The sequence below is a fragment of the Bombus bifarius genome, unplaced genomic scaffold (assembly GCF_011952205.1).
Source record: "Bombus bifarius isolate JDL3187 unplaced genomic scaffold, Bbif_JDL3187 scf7180000009243, whole genome shotgun sequence".
Taxonomy (NCBI): Eukaryota; Metazoa; Arthropoda; class Insecta; order Hymenoptera; family Apidae; genus Bombus; species Bombus bifarius.
In genome coordinates, this window is record NW_022884989.1 from 4,202,447 (window position 1) to 4,222,415 (window position 19,969).

Below are 19,969 nucleotides of genomic sequence, written 5' to 3' on the forward strand. Positions count from 1 at the left end.
TATCTACTTGCGATCCTTTCATATGTTCGCATACTGTATGCTTCTTGTAAATCTTTACGCATTTTGATTTTCCATAAACGAGATATATCCTATAAATATCCGCACTCTAATAAGAGATAAGAGAAGATAAAACGGAGATGGTGTATACGTATATCGATCTGTGGTACTGCGTTCATTCAAGTGGTAAGATATTTCACGATGTTGTGGAATCGTAAATTGTGAGACATTACCTATAGGTGAACGCATTTGACGTGTATCGCTAATTGAAAATTTATTTTATATCCACCGTTGGTTATTGTGGATGTTTACGATGGGCAACTTATCTCTCGAACAATTCCTTTGTTGTTCCAGCTTCTCGACATTTTTTTTTTCATTGGAGAAACTAATTTCTTTATTATTTTCTTACGTTGTTTAGTTTCTCATGTTTCAATGACGAATATAATTTATTTAATTAATTTCTTTCGTTTCACTTAATTCGTAGAATATTTACCCTTCGAAGGATCTGTTTTAAAGGGCAGAAACGGAAGAAATATTTTGCATGCTATTTTCTATTTCAGTAGTCAGGGTTATGGTAAGGAATTAGGTTAACTGAATGGAAATTCAGTTGAATTAGTTCATTGGTCTTGTCGAAAAGGCGAGAAGGATATTGGAAAATATGACAAATGAACAAGGGATTTAATTAAATTTGCACTTTCTGGCTCGCAGGCCTAGTTGAATAAAGGTGAAGCTTTTAGAATAAAGGTCGTCGCTACGGTATTATCGGAACTTCCTTTGAGAGTTTATTCAAAAGTTCTAGCGTTTCATTTGGTTGCTTTCACTACGACACAGTAAACAGCATTGTCTACGAATATACCGTAACTTTGCGCATACGATGATACAAATTTCTTGAAACTTACCTACCAATCAACTTTCCTGTATTTTTCTAACGAACCACTTGTAACATTTTTCCTCGCTATTCATCGAATATTTGAAATGTGTTAATTATGCAAATGAAATTTGCTACATCTGACGATAACGAAAATAGGAACAAGTAGCTTTCTTTTTACTTTAACATTGATTTGCAAGCGATATTGTTGTCGAAATTGCATTTGGTATAGGTATGGACAAACATCGTGAAATGTAGTATGCATGTGATGGCGTTATCGTCTTTCGAAATTTCACTTTTGAAATATTCGTGTATTACATTGAATAAAAAGCATGTTACAGTGGATTGAAAATATGACAAACATTTGTTACGTCGAGTGAAACGCATTTAATAATGCGTTAAAAATTCTTCAAATACGTATCACATACGCTACGAGCTGCAGCTTGATTTTATTAATCAAGTGTTTGAAAATAAAAGCCATCAATCGGTTAGCTTCATTTTATTTCGAACGATTCGAGATATCCAGCAGTGAATCGACGAAACTATTCGGACAATAATTTTTAATTACCAAATACTCGGTGCTAGGTGACTCGTGATAATCACATTTCGGTTAAGTTGTTTGATTTTCTAGTACGTTTTAATTAAATACGTATATTTGTGTGCATGCGTGCATGCACCTTTATACTCCATGTTATAAAATTATTTATCATATAATATACGTAGACAATAACAAATATCCTATAATCCTACAATTTAATCGACTATTGTTATTATCGATTGTTCAACTACCTTTGCGATCTCTGCGAGGTATATACATATGCTTGCACTAACTGATCCTTTCTATGTGCAATATGTTTCCAGATTTATTTCGAATTTCACCAATACAATCTTGATAATCATTACAGCGTAAATAAAATTTTAGTCGATAAAAGGTGTCTACAAACGTTTGAATACCTTCGCGAACTTGTTGTTATAACGCGAAAGGCAAATAAAGAAGAAACTGTTTCCTCGAAAAAGAAAATATTTCCTCGCTTTCAGGTTGGAATTATTCAAGACAGTTCCTAATCTACGAGTTCTGGCGTGTGGCGGCGACGGTACGGTCGGTTGGGTATTATCGATCCTGGATCAGATCGGTGCATCTCCTCCACCAGCGGTGGGCGTGCTTCCTCTGGGAACCGGAAACGATCTGGCCAGGGCATTAGGATGGGGCGGCGGTTACACCGACGAGCCAATTGGGAAGATTTTGACGAATATCGGAGAGAGCGATACGACGTTGTTGGATAGATGGCAACTGGTAGTGGAGAGGAATCCTGATGCGCAAGGCGACGATGATAATGGCAAAGGCAAAGAGAATCTACCTCTGAACGTCGTTAATAATTACTTCTCTCTTGGCGTGGATGCGCACATTGCCCTTGAATTTCACGAAGCCCGAGGTTAGTCTCTAAGGTCTCATCCTCCGGCCCTCCCGAAATAGGTTTTCCCTAGCGGTATGCAACAGTTTGTTTAAATTATTTAGAAACGTTCCGTCGGTACCGTTGAACCGTCGAAGAACCCTGCAAAGTAGTTAGGGACCTGTTGCTATATTTCATGCGAACGTCTTTCACTGAAATGCCATATTTTAGACCCCTGAGTGGCCGTGTGTTTTCTATGTGGCTGGGAACGAGAGTGAATGTAGAGTGAGAGGATGTAAGGACGTTTTGAGGGTGAATGGTTGTGAAGGATCGATAGTTTAGGGGTTAGAGAAGCTTTAAGAGAAGATGTGGCAGAATTCTTTGCGAGGTTTAATCCGTTAACCCAGTTGATCTCTTGGCTAGACGTTTTTATAATTATGAAACAGGAGAATTTCAACTGGTAAGGAAATTGGCTATCTAATTGACAAATTAATTTGTCTGATCCGGTTAATAGATTGAAGTAAAATCCTTACATTGTACATCTTTTTGTTATCAAGTATCAAAAGTGTTTGTAACAAAAGTATATCTATACCTTCCATTCAGCTCGTTCGAATTAAATGACGATAGTTAAATATAATTAGTTGTCGGATCTGAATATTTCGACTGGTATAAATATTTCAGATATTCCGACTGTTACGAATATTTCAAGCATATCGACTGCCAAGTAAAAATATTTTAGTCGAGTCTCAAAATATAAAGTTGCCTAGGAAAGAGAAAGAAACTTAAGAAACAAGTTAGCCGATAAATCTATTTGCGGAGGACCCTTATTGAAATGCGCTGAATATTTCAACCACTATACCAGTCATAAATGTTATTTCTATAAATGTTGAAAGTTGATCAAATATTTATATGGAAAGACAAAGTGGTATAAAAGTATTCGACTGTTTTGCAGAGGCGCATCCAGAAAGATTTAACTCGCGGCTACGAAACAAAGTGTTTTATGGTCAAATGGGTGGTAAGGATCTCGTGCGACGAAAATGGAAGGATCTCTCAGAATTCGTGACGTTGGACTGCGACGGCCAGGATATGACGCCGAAATTGAAGGAGCATCGAGTTCACGCTATAGTCTTCTTGAACATTGCCTCGTACGGCGGCGGAACGCATCCTTGGGGTGCTGCGAGTGGAACCAAGGAACCATCGACGGAAGATGGAATGATCGAGGTTGTTGGTTTAACGACGTACCAGCTTCCGCTTCTTCAAGCAGGTGGACACGGCACCTGCATTGCTCAATGTAGCACAGCTAAGCTGGTTACTACAAGGACCATTCCAATGCAGGTAAATTTTCCTCATGGGGAACCTTTTATCCTCAAGTGCTATGATGAAATATCAGGTCTCGATACAAGTATTCGTTTTCTCACGGGGTCTCGATCTATCTCACTGAAACATACAAATTTCGACTTCTTTATATTACAATTATAATTCTTTATATTTAATTATAATTGTAAGGATCAATCAAAAAATTCTAATAACATTTATCGCTTCTGAGTTATTCCAGGAGCTCTGCCAGCCGCGGCAGAGACTAAACTATCACTTGTTACAATCATTTATTATGCTAATATTTCATTAAAAATTGGATATTCGATTATGATACACGACAGTGATTATCTCGCGAGAGTGATTATTTAGATTTAGGAGATAAGGTAAAGTTTGAAATCAATTTTTTGTGTATTAAGGAAACTTAAGAAACGCGCAATAAAAAGCTTGGATAACTAAACGGTATGATATAGCGATTTAGTGAGTTTGAGCGAGTAAATAATAGCTTAGCGTGTAATGAAAAAAAAAATACAGAAGACAAATTGCAAATAAATCAGACGTCGTGAACATAGAGAATACTATATTACATAATCGTTTATGATAAAAGTCCAGCTCAAATTACTTTATTTATTTATGTTTCTTGCGTTCTTCTGGCAAACCCTAAGAATATCACAACTGAGATATAGTTTCTCAGATTATCATGAAATAAAAATTTAATCGCACGCCAAATATCATTTATTGTATACAACTAGAATACCTAATTGTATACAAAAAGAACTATAATTCGTACCTTAGGTCGATGGCGAGGCTTGTCGACTGCTGCCATCCATTATAAATCTAAAACTGCTAAACAAAGCGACAATGCTGGCGAAACGAAAGAACGCGAGCAAACCTCAGCAAGACGTCAAACTGGAGAGGTTAAAACTGCCGGTGATGAAGATCAAGATGTTAGATTACGAGAGGTATCATCACGATAAAGACATGTTGAAGAAGGCCGCGACCACATGGATCGCAGATCCACTTGATCTCGACGCCACCACAGACCTAGAATCACTGAGGAAGATCCTGGCAAAAGACCATAACATGGACACTTGTTGCTTCCTCGACTGTAAGTACGACTATGCGGACTGTTTGCTCCTACGATTCGCGAGATTTCTTGGCCACATGTAATAACTTTAGATTTCTTTTCTTAATAAAAATTTATCTGTAATGCTTAAATAACACGAAATAATAGTAGACATTTTTGCTAAAGATTGCTAAATATTTACAAAGAGGGACCTATCGTTTATTTCAATAATTTTTTAATATCTTATCAAGGTCGTCAGCCTTGAGTAATATTGTGAAGGATTCAGTTAGGGATCGTCGTTTGCTAAAGAATTATTATAAAAAAAAAGAGATTTGTTCAAAGGTAAATAATTTTCTGTGCATAATTTACGTCGTACTTACCATTCGGATCAATTTTCAGCGTGTACCGCGGAACGATTCTTTAGGATTGATAGAGCTCAAGAGCAACTCCATTACGTGACTGATGTAGCTGTCGAAGCGGTGTACGTCCTCGAGGAGAGTGCCTCCAATCAGTTGAACGAGCCTGATGGGACGAAGATGTCTACGAGCCAAGAATCGGCAGCCGCTGATCCGTCGCCAAGGTACTTCTCATTCATCGAATTAGAATTTCTTATTTGAATCGTCTTCGATCGATTTGTTATGACGATTCTATCATATGATCCTTCTGCTGATACGTAATCAACATTGTACTGTGCCTTTTGTATTGGTCGAAAGTAAAACGATATGTAATAATATTAAAGCCATTGATGGAACATGTTAATGTTGTTCTTTGTTCAACATATACCGGCTATATAGAATTATTGTAAAAATTAATTCCATCATATGGTGTTTAAATAACTTTCTTGCTTTATCTCTTATGCTTATTCTATTGTTACAAAATTTTAAGTTATTAGTTTACGTTCTATTATAGTAGAAATTCTGTAGACAGAGTCTAATCTAAGACAAGACATTTCTGTAATTTTACCATTGTATGATATTTCCCTTACTTAATATAAATTAATAATTAAGGTTTAAGCAGAATGAATTTTGAAAATCTAATATATAAAGCCGTTGATTGATACGAAATGATTTCAAACTTGAACGATACTGTATAAAGATAATTTATATAATCTATATAATGACACATTGAACGAGATGTCAAAATTAGAGAAATGTTTTCGAGTAGTCAATACACTTTAAACAAAGAACAATATCTTTTTATGTGATATAGCAGTATAATTATTTGTCTTTCGTCTATATTGTCCACAGAGAGATAATTAAATAATTCCGCATGTAATAACAGTGATCAAGAGCTACGCAATTATGACTCGTAGCTTCAAAATAAATACCTTGTTTGAACCTTTTATTGCCACTTCACATATTCGTCCGTGTGTCCATGATATCTGTAATGGTAATGCAATCGTATCATTAGATTAATAGAAAGAACGTGTAATATAGCGAAGAACGACCAAAGAAAAATGCAGCCATGACAAACGAGAAGCCTAAAGAAGAGCCAAAGACGCAGCCAGTTTCGGAACCACAGAACGCAACGCCTGAAACTGCAGCGCCTGAAACTACAGCGCCTGAAATTGCAGCGCCTGAATCACCACCTGAAACTGCAGCGCCTGAATCACCACATGAAACACCACTTGAAACGAAGATACAGGACAAGGATCAGGATACTGCGAAATCTCATGAATCGATGAATAAAGACGCGCCTCAGGATGAATCTCCAAATGTGAAGAAGGAGGAAAAAATATCTGGAGACGCGAACAAGCAAAGCAGTTCCTCAAAATCAATCTCTGCCACGGTTGTCTCACAGTCACAAAATCAAACACCACCTACCTTCATTAGGTAAGCTATCATCATTTGTTAAAGTCAATTTGATATCACAGCACATGAATGTATAATTAGAAGTTTATAGCTAGTTGTGCTAATAACAAGTTTATCTTGCAAAGATTGGATTATGTAATTCCATGGGACGTTTATTTAAGAATTTTTTTATTGAAGAAGAGCTACTGATAAGAATGCAAGTTTATATGAGAATGCAACTTTCAATGAAATATTCGATGGAGCAACATTTGAACTGTAAGACATAGCAAAGAGATTAAGTTTCTATCTTTTTGCAAGTTTAAAAATGGTAAAGTGTTAAAAGTTCAAGATGAAGTAAAATTGAATCTCTCGTATGCACCAAGTTGCTCTTCATTTTTTAGATTAATTTTTTTACTTAACGTAACGTAACCACTGCGAGATAGAAATATAGAAAAGGATATAAAATATGCGTTGTTATTTAATCGATTCACGTAACTAGAAAGAAAATACGTAACTTTAGAGAAAACAGTGTTATGTGTATCTGAAATCTCTATCATATGTAAAATCTCCACCTTGAAATCTCTATCTTTAATAATAATACCGCCAACCATTCATTCCGCATTCCTTTTAGCTGCAGGGATCTATATCTTTGAAAATAAACCCGCACGCATTCACTTCCAAACCGACCACTCCAGAGAAACTTTAATTTCGTTCCAGTGCTTAGGATGTTCCTTTTACTTGGTTTTCTTGATTACTGTTGCGGAGGAATGCTAGTTAATACGGTATTATACCGCAGCGAATACGTTCGTTTCTTTCTAGAGTTTCCCTGCGCCAGTGAAATGGGAAAGCTTTTGAAAATATTTAATTTTTTTCTCTTCTTCTTTATCTTTTAACTTCTCCCGTTTCGGTTAACCACAATATCAATTTTTTGCCTTACTTTTTCTTCACAAAGCTCGAAACCTCCGTACTATCTATCCTATAAGGTTTTATATTGAATAAAATAGAAGAAAGTTAGAAATTAAGAAAGAAAAGGAAAGTCAGAGAAGAACGATTAATTTGAATACAAATAGTATAAAGAGGATAAAAATAATTTTGTTCCAGTCCACGAGATAGACTTTTTGGCTTGAGTTCTGAGGTTCACACGTTTCACACGAGATTACTGGAGAAAGCCAGCGATGGTATTTTGAAAGCAGCGAAAATCGGCGATCTACAGGCTTTGAAAGAATTTCACGAGAAAGGATACTCTCTTCTATCCATCGATTCCTCTGGACAAACTGCTCTTCACCTAGCGTCGAGATATGGTCACAAGGATATTGTCAGATATCTCATCGCTTGCGCACCATCGAGTATTCTCAATATGATCGACAACGACAAGTAAGTTGTATGATATAAAAACAGGCAGAAAACGAAGGTCCAATGTATAGAAACGGATAAAAGGTGAACAAAAGTTGATGCGATAGAAACAAGCTAAACAAACGTGGCTACCACGAAAGGGCAGGAAGAAGGTTTTCCATGACATTTCAAAGTTCGAAGAATTAGCTTCGTTTATAGCACAAGGCAGAAATAACCGACTATAAAAGCTTTAGCGTAAATCGGAAAATTTTTTGTTCATATTTCAAAATCTGTTCAGTATATGCAAACTATAATACCGATCAAAGAAGAGATTTATTCCAGGCGCGTAAACAGAGAGCAAACGAAAAAAAAGAATGATCTGCACTTTCTAATTGCAGAGGTCAAACCGCTCTGCACAAAGCGGCTCAATATAAACGTCGTTCCATTTGCTGCATGTTAGTGGCTGGTGGTGCTACTTTAATCATCAAGGATCGACACGGCAACACACCTCGCGATCTAGCCCTGCAAGCGGAGGACCGTGACCTCGCGGCGTATTTATGCAGTAAGTGTTTCCATTTTTTTCTTTGGGTACCCTGTTACAGAAAAAAATATTCCGCTAGTCTAAGTTGCGAATATGATGACGTAGCGAAGCACAGAATGGTAAAAAAACTAGGGCCAGTCGAGAGAAATAAAAATCTACGTTAATAGCTTTATCAGATGAGCGAAGGAAACATTTTCTATTTCATATATTGTATTATTTTATGAAATCAGAATGTTATTTTTATCTCTTCCTTCTGAAGATTATATTAATCTTAGTTTTATCTCCGGGTATTACCTCAAAAAAGAAAAAAGAAAATAAGAAGAAAGTTTCTCTTTCCGATTTTCTAGTCCAGAAGTTGTTAATCTAGATTGAATCTATCTTGAATCGGTCATGAAAATATTTAATCTAGACGGTATATAAAGTGTGAAAATAAGGAATGGCCGATATCCAAAGGAAAGGAAAGGATTCTAGACTCTCATCTTTGATATAATTCTAGGTCATATTATCCCATTTCTTGTTGCACTCTGATGCAATTTGATATAGATAAGTATTAAATATATCCTCCAACGGCCTTGAAAATTTTCCTAGAAACGGTCTCGCGAGAATAAAAAAATATTTTTTGTGACATCTATTCTCCCGATAGTCGTGTATTTGCATGAACTCGGAATAAATTGTTTATCTGTTTTATCTCTCACAATTTGTACAAAGCCGTAATATGAAAGGCCGACGATAAGATTATGCAAAGTTTTCTAAAGAACTATTCCATCGACTGTCCTTCATCGGAAAGAAAGTCTTTGAGAAGCTATTCGATCAAACATCCTATCATACTGAAATCCTTTTTGCCTACGTAATGCTCCCAGTGGATCGTTAAATCGGCTTTGTTCGCTGCTATATAGGTCAAGAGCAGTTCCAGCTGACAACAGAAGAAATGGAGAACGCGCTCTGACCTCCGGCCGTAATTGGTAGAGCCTGAGCTGATCCTGAGTAAAATTCTATCTTCGATGGAACAACCAGAGGGAGATCCAGGCGAACGAACGACGATCGTCATCGACATCGGTCATCAACGATACACGTTCGTTTTTCCTCTCTCTCTCTCTCTCTTTCTCTCTCTCTCTATCTATCTCTCTCTTTTTGTTTGCGTAAGTCGCATGTGATAAATCGATATTTATTCCATCGACAGATTAGCGATGTCGACGCGTAATTTACCAAGGTGCTCTCCAACCTTTCTCGTCGGAGCCTCGAGATCCCTTTCTACGAACGTGTAAATTAATTACATTCTGCATAGGTGAACAATACATAGATACATACGTACATGTGTTGTATAAAGATTAGGAAACTTTTTCGATCGATTACGAGCCTCTACATGCATACACGTATATATTTTTAAAATCGTACTCTCGTATAGCTAAGGGAGGAAGCGTATAATAATTTGCGTACGCATATTTCCTCTTGATTTACCAACGACGAAACCGCGCGAACAGATTGTCCGCAAATTTTTTCGAAGATAGTCGCACGAATGTCGAGGAATAATACACGCGTGTGTAGAAGATTCAAGTGTAATTAGGAAACTTTTTGCTCATTCGCGACGTCGCTGTTGCGTGTAACGTATCGGCGAGTTTTAAGGGTGTGGAACTTGACGGGGTACGACCCGAGAAAGAAACCGAATTAGTGAGAGGCTAGGTTCAAAGGATATGATAATTGGAAAAATGAAATCGAGTAGCTGATGTATTATAAAGACTAATCTTCATCGTATTCGTTTGTATGATTTTTTATTTTATATTTTTCTACGTTCCATTTTCTAGGTATTACGAGTTGGCGAAGTATAAATAAACTATCTTTATCAATTTAGCTCTGTCGTTCTACGTAGACGCGATTTTTACAATTTTTCGCCTCCGCGTTTTAGTCGCGAACGCTGTCGTCTTCTTTCAAACGCGGAGGACACGTAGTTTCTAGGGATTAGCGTTCACAGAGTTGGACAGAATTTTTCGTTCCAATTGAAATTAGAATTATTCGTTCGATCAATGTGATCGTTAGGATCGTCGATCCACCGTAGAATTCTCTTTGTTGTCCGTTGAAATTTTTCAGAACACGTTGTTATCCTTGTTGTGCCTCCATAAATTTTTCTTTCTGTTATTACTCGATCGATCGTTCGAGCTGTACGAGCCTACATTCGAGGAAACGTTTTTGATAATCGTGATCGACAAGCGAAATATTAACCGTGACGGTTATTTGTTGAATTTCGTCAAGAAGGAAAGAAGTTCTATCCGACTCTGCTGGTATACAAACGTTTACTTAAACTATCTTGTTAAATTGTTCTCTTCGCTTGTTCTAGGATACCTCGTCGCATCGGGTATACATATCTTTTTCTATTTAAAGAAACAAGTCCCGCGTTAATATACATATTATATATATATATATACATACATATATTTTCTACGTACGTTAAAATACTGATATAATATTTATTGTTCTTAAGATACAGAGGTTTCTTCACGATGCTGTTTTTTCTTGTCATGTGAACATTTGTCGAACTTCTTGACACTGCTTAGACACACACACACACACACATACACACACACGTGAACACATGCGTACACACGATTACAGACACGATTTCAAGAAAAAAATGGAACTACTGAGAGAAGGAAAGTATGCATGGATTTAATAGAAAAATCTATGAAAAATATTTGGGAAGTTGGATAATACAATCTACTTTGAAAAGCTTCATACGTGGGATTAGCGTGATATAATCGATTTAACGTATTTGCGTGATCACCTGAAATTTAATCGACATATCTTCTAGCGTTATATATGATATCGAGATACAATCAGGAGTTTCGTGATGGAAAACACCGATTCAAACGAAATTGCGCCAGTCAGTCGATGAACCAACGAAATTCTTAAATCGCAGTTTCATGTGGAATCCATAACGGAGGTACCTCCATCAAAATTTATGGACAGAAAAGTTGTCTTAGAAAGAAAAATAATACAATTGTAAGCATCGATCGTAGAATAATTTTCCAACATCTCTTCCATGCCAACACAAGTATTCTTTTATCCTTGTAACACACGTGTATGTTGCTCCATTTGAAACAACTAATTGAATATTTCAATCCTCTGCAAGCTCTTTAACACGCAGCTTCAGGGTGTATTTCGATATAATTACACGATAACTTTTAATTCTCTTCAGGCGCATTACAAGCAGCTTTTCCTACGAATTTTTATCGAATTCACGTGCTTGGAGCGTGAGAACGCGATTTAAGGATTCCATTATTGACAAGAGATCCATTGTATCGCGCCTATCCATAAAAATGATCGGAAGTAGCGAAGTCTTCGAGAAACGTAGCCAAGCAGCGACGTTCACCCATTTGAGCGATATTAAAATCGATTGAGAAACGAGAACAAACAGAGGTCGGATAAAAATGATAGGGGGAATAATGATAAACGAATGGATAAGCGATCGAGGAGAAGAATTATCATAACTCGGTACCAAAATGAAAAAAGGGATCAACGTACGAACACCAATTAGCTCTTAAAAAGACGGTCTATCGTCGCTTATTATATTATACTATTACTAGACTACTCTAATTTTATTGTCGAATTATATCGTATAACGTATACATATGGTACTCGTTCGAGCATCGTTCGTTCCTACGGACACGTGAGATCGTTTTCTTCAACACGATGGAGTTACGATAATATACCTTTAGACGTCTACGAGGTAAGTTATACATGTTGGACACCCGCGAACGCGTTCACGAATGTTTAATATCAAATACTCTCTCTTTCTTTCTCTCTCTTTCTTTGTCTCTCTCCACTCGATTCGCGATAGCGTTAAGTATTTAAATAATCCACTTCGAAACGTATTGTAGATGATAATAATTTCTTGTTTCATGCGTGTTTCGTGTGTATCTGTTTCTGGCGCTCTCATCAGGAAGAGCCGTCTTTCATCTTCCAGTTCTATCGACCCGCATATATTTTTATCGTTAGGCGAATGATCCAAGGAATTCCTATGAGAAACGATCTTCGAACGTTTCAACGATTTTATGATCTAGTGATTCGCGAGAGGAACTCGATATTACAAAATTAACAATCAACGTTAGATCGATGCACGACGATTTATATAAATTGTCCACGTATCGATTCGTCTGAATTTTTTCGATTCGTATCCAGCTTCGACTTTAATCGCGTTAAGAAACGTGAAAAGTACGAGTACGTAGGATGTACAGTAGGTTGGGTGAAATAGATCGAGAGAAATCGTATTCGCGCGTGTCCGCTCCTCGTTTGTCTTTTATCCTGTGTAATTAAACTGATATTTTTAAGTGATCGTGTTAGAGACCGAGATTAGAAAAGTTCCGCGGCAAGGAATCGTACGTGCGTATACGGCCGCATATCAAATAAATTAATTGTAAGTATGTCAGTAGAGAGTGTTGGTATATCCAATATAGCGATGGTGAATCGATTCTAGAAATGCCTTCGAGCGTAAGATACGTTGTTCTGATTATTTTTTATATGTAGCGTAATCACGATGCCTTTGTAACTCTATCCCGGTTAAATTGTGCATCGTTCATCGAACGGACGATCGATTTTCCATTGTATTTAATGCCCCTATTATTTAACGAGAACAAACCTGAGGTCTTACGTTCGATGAACGTCGCAACGATTTAGAGAAGCACGAAGAAAGAAGAAGCCAGAATTGTACGCTGAAACGTAGCTTTAAACATTGGTTGAACGTTTTATTCGATCGAGAGAAGCTTCGTCTCGCTTATTTAAATTAAGCCGAACGAACGGAAATGTTTTAATTTAAATGATATTGAAATTTTCCAAGTTCTCAATGAAACATTCGTTAACTCCAACGTTATTTGAATTTCATTAAAAATTTCAATTAAACTTGCGTTCAGAGTAAAAGATCCTCCCTCGTTCTGTTTTTCGTTTCCATTCCGGCGTTTATGTTCCGTTATCCTCGGTTCAAGTTATCCTAGAACAGCCATCGTTTCCTTTGAGTTTCGTCGAACCGTCACGTCGTCATCTACGTTAACGTACATCGTGATTATAGCCACCCGTGTAAAATTTCGATTCGATGTGCGAACGTTTCTTTTTAGGAATCGATCCACAAGTAAGATTGTTCTTGCGATCGTTCTATCGTTTCTCGCCTCGCGAAGATCCTTCGATGATGCGCGATATCGCGCGTCGAAACGTGTAAATCGTGAAATCGAACGATAAGATTTAAATACTTACGAATCGTGTTAAATCGTCGTGTTATTAAATACGAAAGTTATAAGAAAAGATTTGTTCTTTCTTTTCTCTTTTTCTTTTTCTTCTTATCTCATCTATCGCCTAATAGGATCGTGATGCATTCGAATCGTTTCAATTACTCGGAGATTTCGATGCGCGTTTGCATAACTTCCTTACGGATCGAGTTTAGGCACCGGTTATAATATCCGAATTTTGCACTTTTTGAATCGTAAGTCACGTTCGTGTAGATGTTTCAAAGAATATTTTCCTAGATTCTAAGATCTGTACAGAAGCTATAACGAAGAAATAACGAAGGTTACGATAAATAAATGCTCGATGATGATGTGATCGATCAATGGAGCGAAGTAGTTAACGAAGGATAAACGAACAGCGTTATTAATGTTAAAGTTGAATTTCATTATTAGCTAACGGAAGTTGCGAGTTTATTTTAAGGGATCATTGTTGGAACATTGTGCGGTTAAAGGTCTTTTTTTCAGATACCTGGGGAATAATGTTTATTCGAGATTACTATAGAAAATAGAGATAAAATAGGAATAATTTTAATCGTAGAATAATACAATATTATTCTTAACTCTTAACGAATATGGAAACAGACAAATACGTGTAAATACTTCGAATAGAAGATATTTAAATTTCATGCCACTTGTTCGTTGCATCAATCGATCGATAATCCCGATATCGCTATAACAATTGTCCCGATAAAAATTTAGTTCTTCTGAAAGATATATCCGCTTCGATGAAAGGGAGAAGAATCTGTTTTACGCGTTATCCAATATCTTTTCGAATCCTGTACATATCGGAAAGTCTCGCACGCGTGTGTATATTGAAATCTCAAATAGTCAGAATTTAACATATTGAATAGAAGAAAAAGGAAAAAGAAAAAAAAGAAAACGATCGATTATATCTGTGGAAATGTTCGACTTTTTTAAAAATTGTCCGTGACATTTTATTCTCGTAACGTAACGTAACGTAACGTCAGTAGTCGATTTATTCGTACGTGCGTATATAAATGTATTTTTACTGAGATTATCACGATTAATCGATGGTCACGAGGCAAACACGTATTAAAGTTTTCACAGACGAATTCAAATTTTCTAATTCCCTGCGAACTTCATCGTAAGTAAGGCGACGTTTTAAACGGTTTTCCATTGCTTCCCAAATTTTTCGACCATTTCTCTTCGAACGTAACAGAACGATTCGAGATTCCCTTTGAACTTTCTCGTGTTAATCTTACGCTTTAACCTTCGTCGACGTCCAATAAAGCGCGACTCCTGTTCTCCCTTTCTTTTCCCTTTTGTATTTGTCATTTTCTTCTTTTCTAAAGCGATGATCAATAGAGAACCGTTCTATCGTAAAAATTCATTGCGTCACGGTGTTTCTTAGAAATTCAACATTCCGGAACAAATGAAAGTGAAAGCGTCAATATAGATTGAAGCATGCTGTTAGTCGAACAACATTTAACTTTGAAATTTTAATGCCAAAGCAGGCATTATAATATTCGAGAAGCATGGAAATATCAGTAGATATTAATGTTGTTATTCGATGCATTTTGAAGCCAGAGGTTTGAGAATAATAGCGCGTTTATGGCGATCGAGGGTAAATTTTTTATTAACGATACCTGAAGATATACAGGGTGATTTACCTGATACGGTGACCCGAATTTATTGTACGCTATTCGTTATACAAAAATGTATATGGCACGAAGATCGCATAATTTCAAGAAGTAAAAGCACGTTGTAAGAATTATTTTTTTCGTTGACGATAGTCATACAAGGTTTTCAAGATCTATATCTTTGCGGTTGTTAAAAGAGTATTAAAATTTGAATAAAAATTGTGTGCGTCAAATACGACATAGACTTTCCTTTTTTTTTTTTTTCATTTATTCGTTGTTAAATTTTCCTGCTTCGATCATCGTTGCGTGATTATAAAATTATGTTATAACGTAGCTTGCATTATATGATAAACAATTCCAAGTTTATATCATACTTTTGCTTCCAAAGAGTTTATTGATATTCTAAATTTAGTTAGAATACTAATGAATACATTCTGCGACCTCCAATGGAAACCAAAAATAAAACTTACACCCGGTAGACAAAAATAAAGCTTATATCGAGCAAGTAAAAATATTCTTCCACTTATTTCTTCAGTAAGATGTGCATAAAAGATCGAGGCGTCAAGAAATCGAATCTAACTGTATTATAGGTATGACGACTGGATATTTTAATTTGGAATTTCAGCTTTATTTTCAAGCTCCGTACTATGAATTTTCTCATAGCATGAAACATATTGATCTTGCTCGCAGTCGCTGACAAGAATCTCGAGAAACACTGTAACGCGACGATTAAACTTCATCATCGAGTATATTTCTACAATGTGTATAAAAATACGAAGAAACGTTAATGCTTATATGGAATTTCACGAGATTTATATTATCGTACATGATCTGTTATAGAAATAAGGAGGTTGAAGGAGGAGGAGGGTAACGTTGGCAAAAGATCAAGTGGTTCCATCATCCTTCCAGAAGGACAAATGTAAAATAATTTCATTTTCTCGTTTTTAGCAGAATTCCTCTTATTCGAACGTTATTCCTTTGTTTGGATAATTGCAGCAATAAATAAATAAATAAAAAAACGCCATAAGTAAATTCAGATATATTCGAATTAAAATACTCCAAATTGAAATGCTTTGGTACGAGGTAATTATCGAGTAATAATATTTTTAACTCTTCTATATTGCATTGTCTTTCAGCGTATTTTGATCTGCGAACGAATTATGATAATAAGAATTTAACTTCCCCGCTGCTTACATTGAAATTTATCGCCTAAGATGAAAAATTATATTAAATTCATTCCAGATTTCAGACATTGAAAATGCCATCAGACTGATTGTGCAAGCGAATCTTCTAAAGGACAAATACCACCGATATTGCTGCAAAAGGAAAGAAAGGAAATGTCTCTGTCGATGTATCGCTTCTCAAGGGAACCTGTTACTTTGATTTTTCGAAATAAAACCTTTGTAACTACAATCTCCTTATTTTTTTATAACAGATCGCGTATTTGTAATACGCATACGAACTATCCAATCAAGTAACGAGTAATACGAGTGTTTTAAAAAAAAAATCGCGTATTAAAAGAGGAGTCTGGAAGAAGGATATCAAAGAATGTTAAGAATATCGAAAGAACAGTCTACGGACAAATAAGAAGCTATCTAGAAATAAAGGAGCAAGTATCAATAACTGAAATAATTACTTTATATGTAACTTTGTTAAACGATGAAAATATTCGTATTGCTCGTGGAACGATCTTAAGCGACTACTTAAACGAAGAGATGAAAAAGTCAATGCCGTTCGACGTTCGCGACTGTGTATCGGGTTTAAGGGAGAACCGGAACCAAGAAGATAATGAGAAACGAGGGACGTTCCCGAAAGTTCGAAAGTTTCCTTCAGATCAAATCGACTTATCGGTATAGATAGATAAATATTTTCACTGATTTCCTCTCGGAAAGTAATTTCCTCTTCGTCGTCGATCATAAAACCGTGTGCCTATCACTCGGTTTTAGTATTATTATTCGTTAGGGGAATAATCGTTCTCGTAATCGCACCAATTACCACGCCCGCGATTAGATTGAAATCGCGACAGGCAAAGCTTTCACGCGAGGTCGATCATCAAAACCGTGAAGAAGGACATTGAAGAAGCTATTACTAGTTAATGCATATGAAATGTCGTTTCTCCGGAGTTTCAATTTGATAGGCAATGGACCGGCGCATGAAATTTCCTCCTATCGTCAATTATTCGATTTCAGCGTCAAAGGAAGAAGAAATTTCCTATGAATCGCGTTAGAAATATTTCGAATAAAAATATCCAAATTATGTTTCCTGCGATTCTCTTACATCAGTTTTCGAGAAGATGTTCTAAAAGTGAATATAAACGAAACTTGACATTTGTAGAGGATTAAAAACATATTCTTTACGTATATTTCAATCTTTTAACATACAAATTATCTTAAAGGAAGTTGTAACAACGCCAATTCAAGAATCTCTGAATGTTAGAACTAGCAATTCTTATAAATTCCGAACGATCAAGTTAATCGAGAAGGTGCATTGCATCGTACGAGAATTACTTTCATCGAATAGATGACGTTTCGAACAAACTACGTGTCCTTAAAATGTAATTGGGGAAAGTGACGTTCCGTATGCATCAACCGAAACGAATAATTCCGCGTAATGAACGAATCGCGAACGTATCACGAGTAGAGCAACCAGAGGAACGAGAGTGACAAAACGGTGAATAAACGTGAAGAATAAAAAGAGAAAAAGGAACAAAAAAAAAAAAGAAAAATAAAGAATGTGAGATGATAATCGGAGTGTGTGCGAGAGTATGAGCGTGTAAAAATGGCGCGGAATTTCCCAAAGAGGAAAAAGAAACACAGTATTGCCTTTCTCAGGGACGCGGCCTTGGCCCGTGAGTTTCATCTTAAGTTCTTAGAGCAATAAATCGGCGACAATCACGGCGTTTCGGGCCGAGTTCGCGTCGCTGAAACATCTTCTCGTTTGTCCCGTGTGCGCGTTTCCATTTCTGTCCTCTACGCTTAGAACGACGACGACGAAACCACGCTGAGCCGCGATTCATGTGAATACTTAACTAATTTCGCGCGCTCCACTTAATACAACAGTGCCTGCTCAACTGTCGCAGGTGAGGAACTGAGGAAATCGTGTTGTCGTGAAGTTGTGTAGAGGAAATAAATATATATACATATATGTGTATATATATATGTAATGGTGTAATATTTTGGAAATCAGGCGATCGATTCGCGAAAACTTGAAATTCTATCGAATTTACATATATATATATTTTTTTAAAAAATTGTTAGTTGTTATTTTTGGGGTTTTCTTTCAAGTGACTTCTTACTAGTGAATGAAATTGGAAACGCGAGTGAAATGCAGGAAAAGTTATCAATTCGAATAGCTGTGTTACGATATGTGGCATAAATCTGCACGAAACTCTTGGAATATCCGTTTTTAACAAAAATTTAGTATCTCACGTAGAATATGAACTTATAGTTTCACGCGTCTTTTAAATAATATACCAATACATCAGTAGATTGCGAATCTTTATGTAAATTCATATTCCTATGAATATAAGTAAAAAAATGGAACATAGAAAATTGTTCTACTTGTCAGATATTACAGAGCTATTGCTATATTTTGAATATTTTACATATTTTCGAATGTTACGTGTATTCGGTATAAGGTGTTTGTGCAGTCATAAATTCTCATAAATGCATACAAATTTTAACGTATTTAAATATTAAATTGAACGATATCGTTCCATGTTTCTTAATAGTTATTTAATTCTTACGAAATTTCAATCAAACGTGACAATTGTCCTAAGACTTTTGAACGGTGGTGTACGTGTAGATATTTGAATTTTGACGAATCAAAGGTTCACTTATTTGTTCATACACAAAGGTTGTAATAGATTATTAAGATAAAATATGACCTAATTTATTTCCGTAATAGTGTTTCCTTTATTATTATCGTGCTATTATTTTAGAATTATTTACGTCCTCATTATAGCATTATTATTTATATTTATATTCTTATTGCCTTATTATTTTTGTCGTATTATCGATACGAGAATTACCGAATCTGTCAAAATAAGATTAAAAAATTATTGTCTGTTGAAACTATGCAAATGTTTTTATCAAAATTGTATACAATGTTAGCTTTTATCAAGGTAAAAGTATAATCATATATATTTATTTATTTTCAACACACGCGTCTAATATAATTGTTTACCATGGCACATTACAAGTCGGTAGTTCTAATATTAATTAATGTTAATAGCGTTAATGTACGTTACGTTACGCGTAACTCGAAATTGTTCAGCATCGCGTTTAACGTTATCTCCACAAAATCCTATTAATTCACTCTGAATTAATCCCACGATCGTAAAGTATCCACGTCGATACGAATGAGAAGATAGCTAAATTCTTACTAAAATCTCTCCACGGTCTGTAATTTTATTGAAAGCAATATTAATGGAAGTACGATGCATAGGACGTCGATGCACCTTGACATGCGGCAGTTAAACAGGCTTCGATGTATTTCCGGTCCACGCTCGCAATGTCTCGTCGACTATCGGTGGCGTCAGGATCGATGCATACAAGTGGGTTTTGTCGCGTGGATATTTCTCTTTGCGTGCGTATTTTTCTTTTCGCGTGAGCGAAACTTGCGTTTCAAAAATAGAAAAAGGCGCAACGTTATAATCTCACGACGCGACGGTCAATTTTCGCCGTTTGCGAATTCTCGCGTGTCGCTGATGCATTCGCGAGCATTGCGACATTTAGCTGAAGATAAAATTCGCTCGCCCATATCGGGCTTTAGTCGCGTGAAACTTCGTATTTAACGCTTCG

At 36.1% G+C, this 19,969-nt stretch overlaps 1 protein-coding gene across 2 annotated transcripts in view; it reads left to right on the top strand.

Moving 5' to 3' along the window:
• The window catches only part of LOC117214704 (eye-specific diacylglycerol kinase), a 55,837-nt gene extending 36,943 nt beyond the window's left edge, over positions 1 to 18,894 (top strand). The window contains exons 4-13 of one of the 2 annotated variants that reach the window (XM_033460954.1): positions 1,904 to 2,298; positions 3,209 to 3,591; positions 4,366 to 4,678; positions 5,036 to 5,216; positions 6,073 to 6,468; positions 7,528 to 7,800; positions 8,157 to 8,320; positions 9,196 to 9,371; positions 9,480 to 16,250; positions 16,410 to 18,894. In XM_033460954.1, the coding sequence (XP_033316845.1) occupies positions 1,904 to 2,298; positions 3,209 to 3,591; positions 4,366 to 4,678; positions 5,036 to 5,216; positions 6,073 to 6,468; positions 7,528 to 7,800; positions 8,157 to 8,320; positions 9,196 to 9,245 (2,155 nt within the window). In that variant the 3' untranslated portion in view covers positions 9,246 to 9,371; positions 9,480 to 16,250; positions 16,410 to 18,894. Of the gene's footprint in view, positions 1 to 1,903; positions 2,299 to 3,208; positions 3,592 to 4,365; positions 4,679 to 5,035; positions 5,217 to 6,072; positions 6,469 to 7,527; positions 7,801 to 8,156; positions 8,321 to 9,195; positions 9,372 to 9,479 lie in introns of both variants that reach the window. The other variant, XM_033460953.1, reaches the window with a different exon arrangement.
• The last annotated feature ends 1,075 nt before the right edge of the window (positions 18,895 to 19,969 follow it).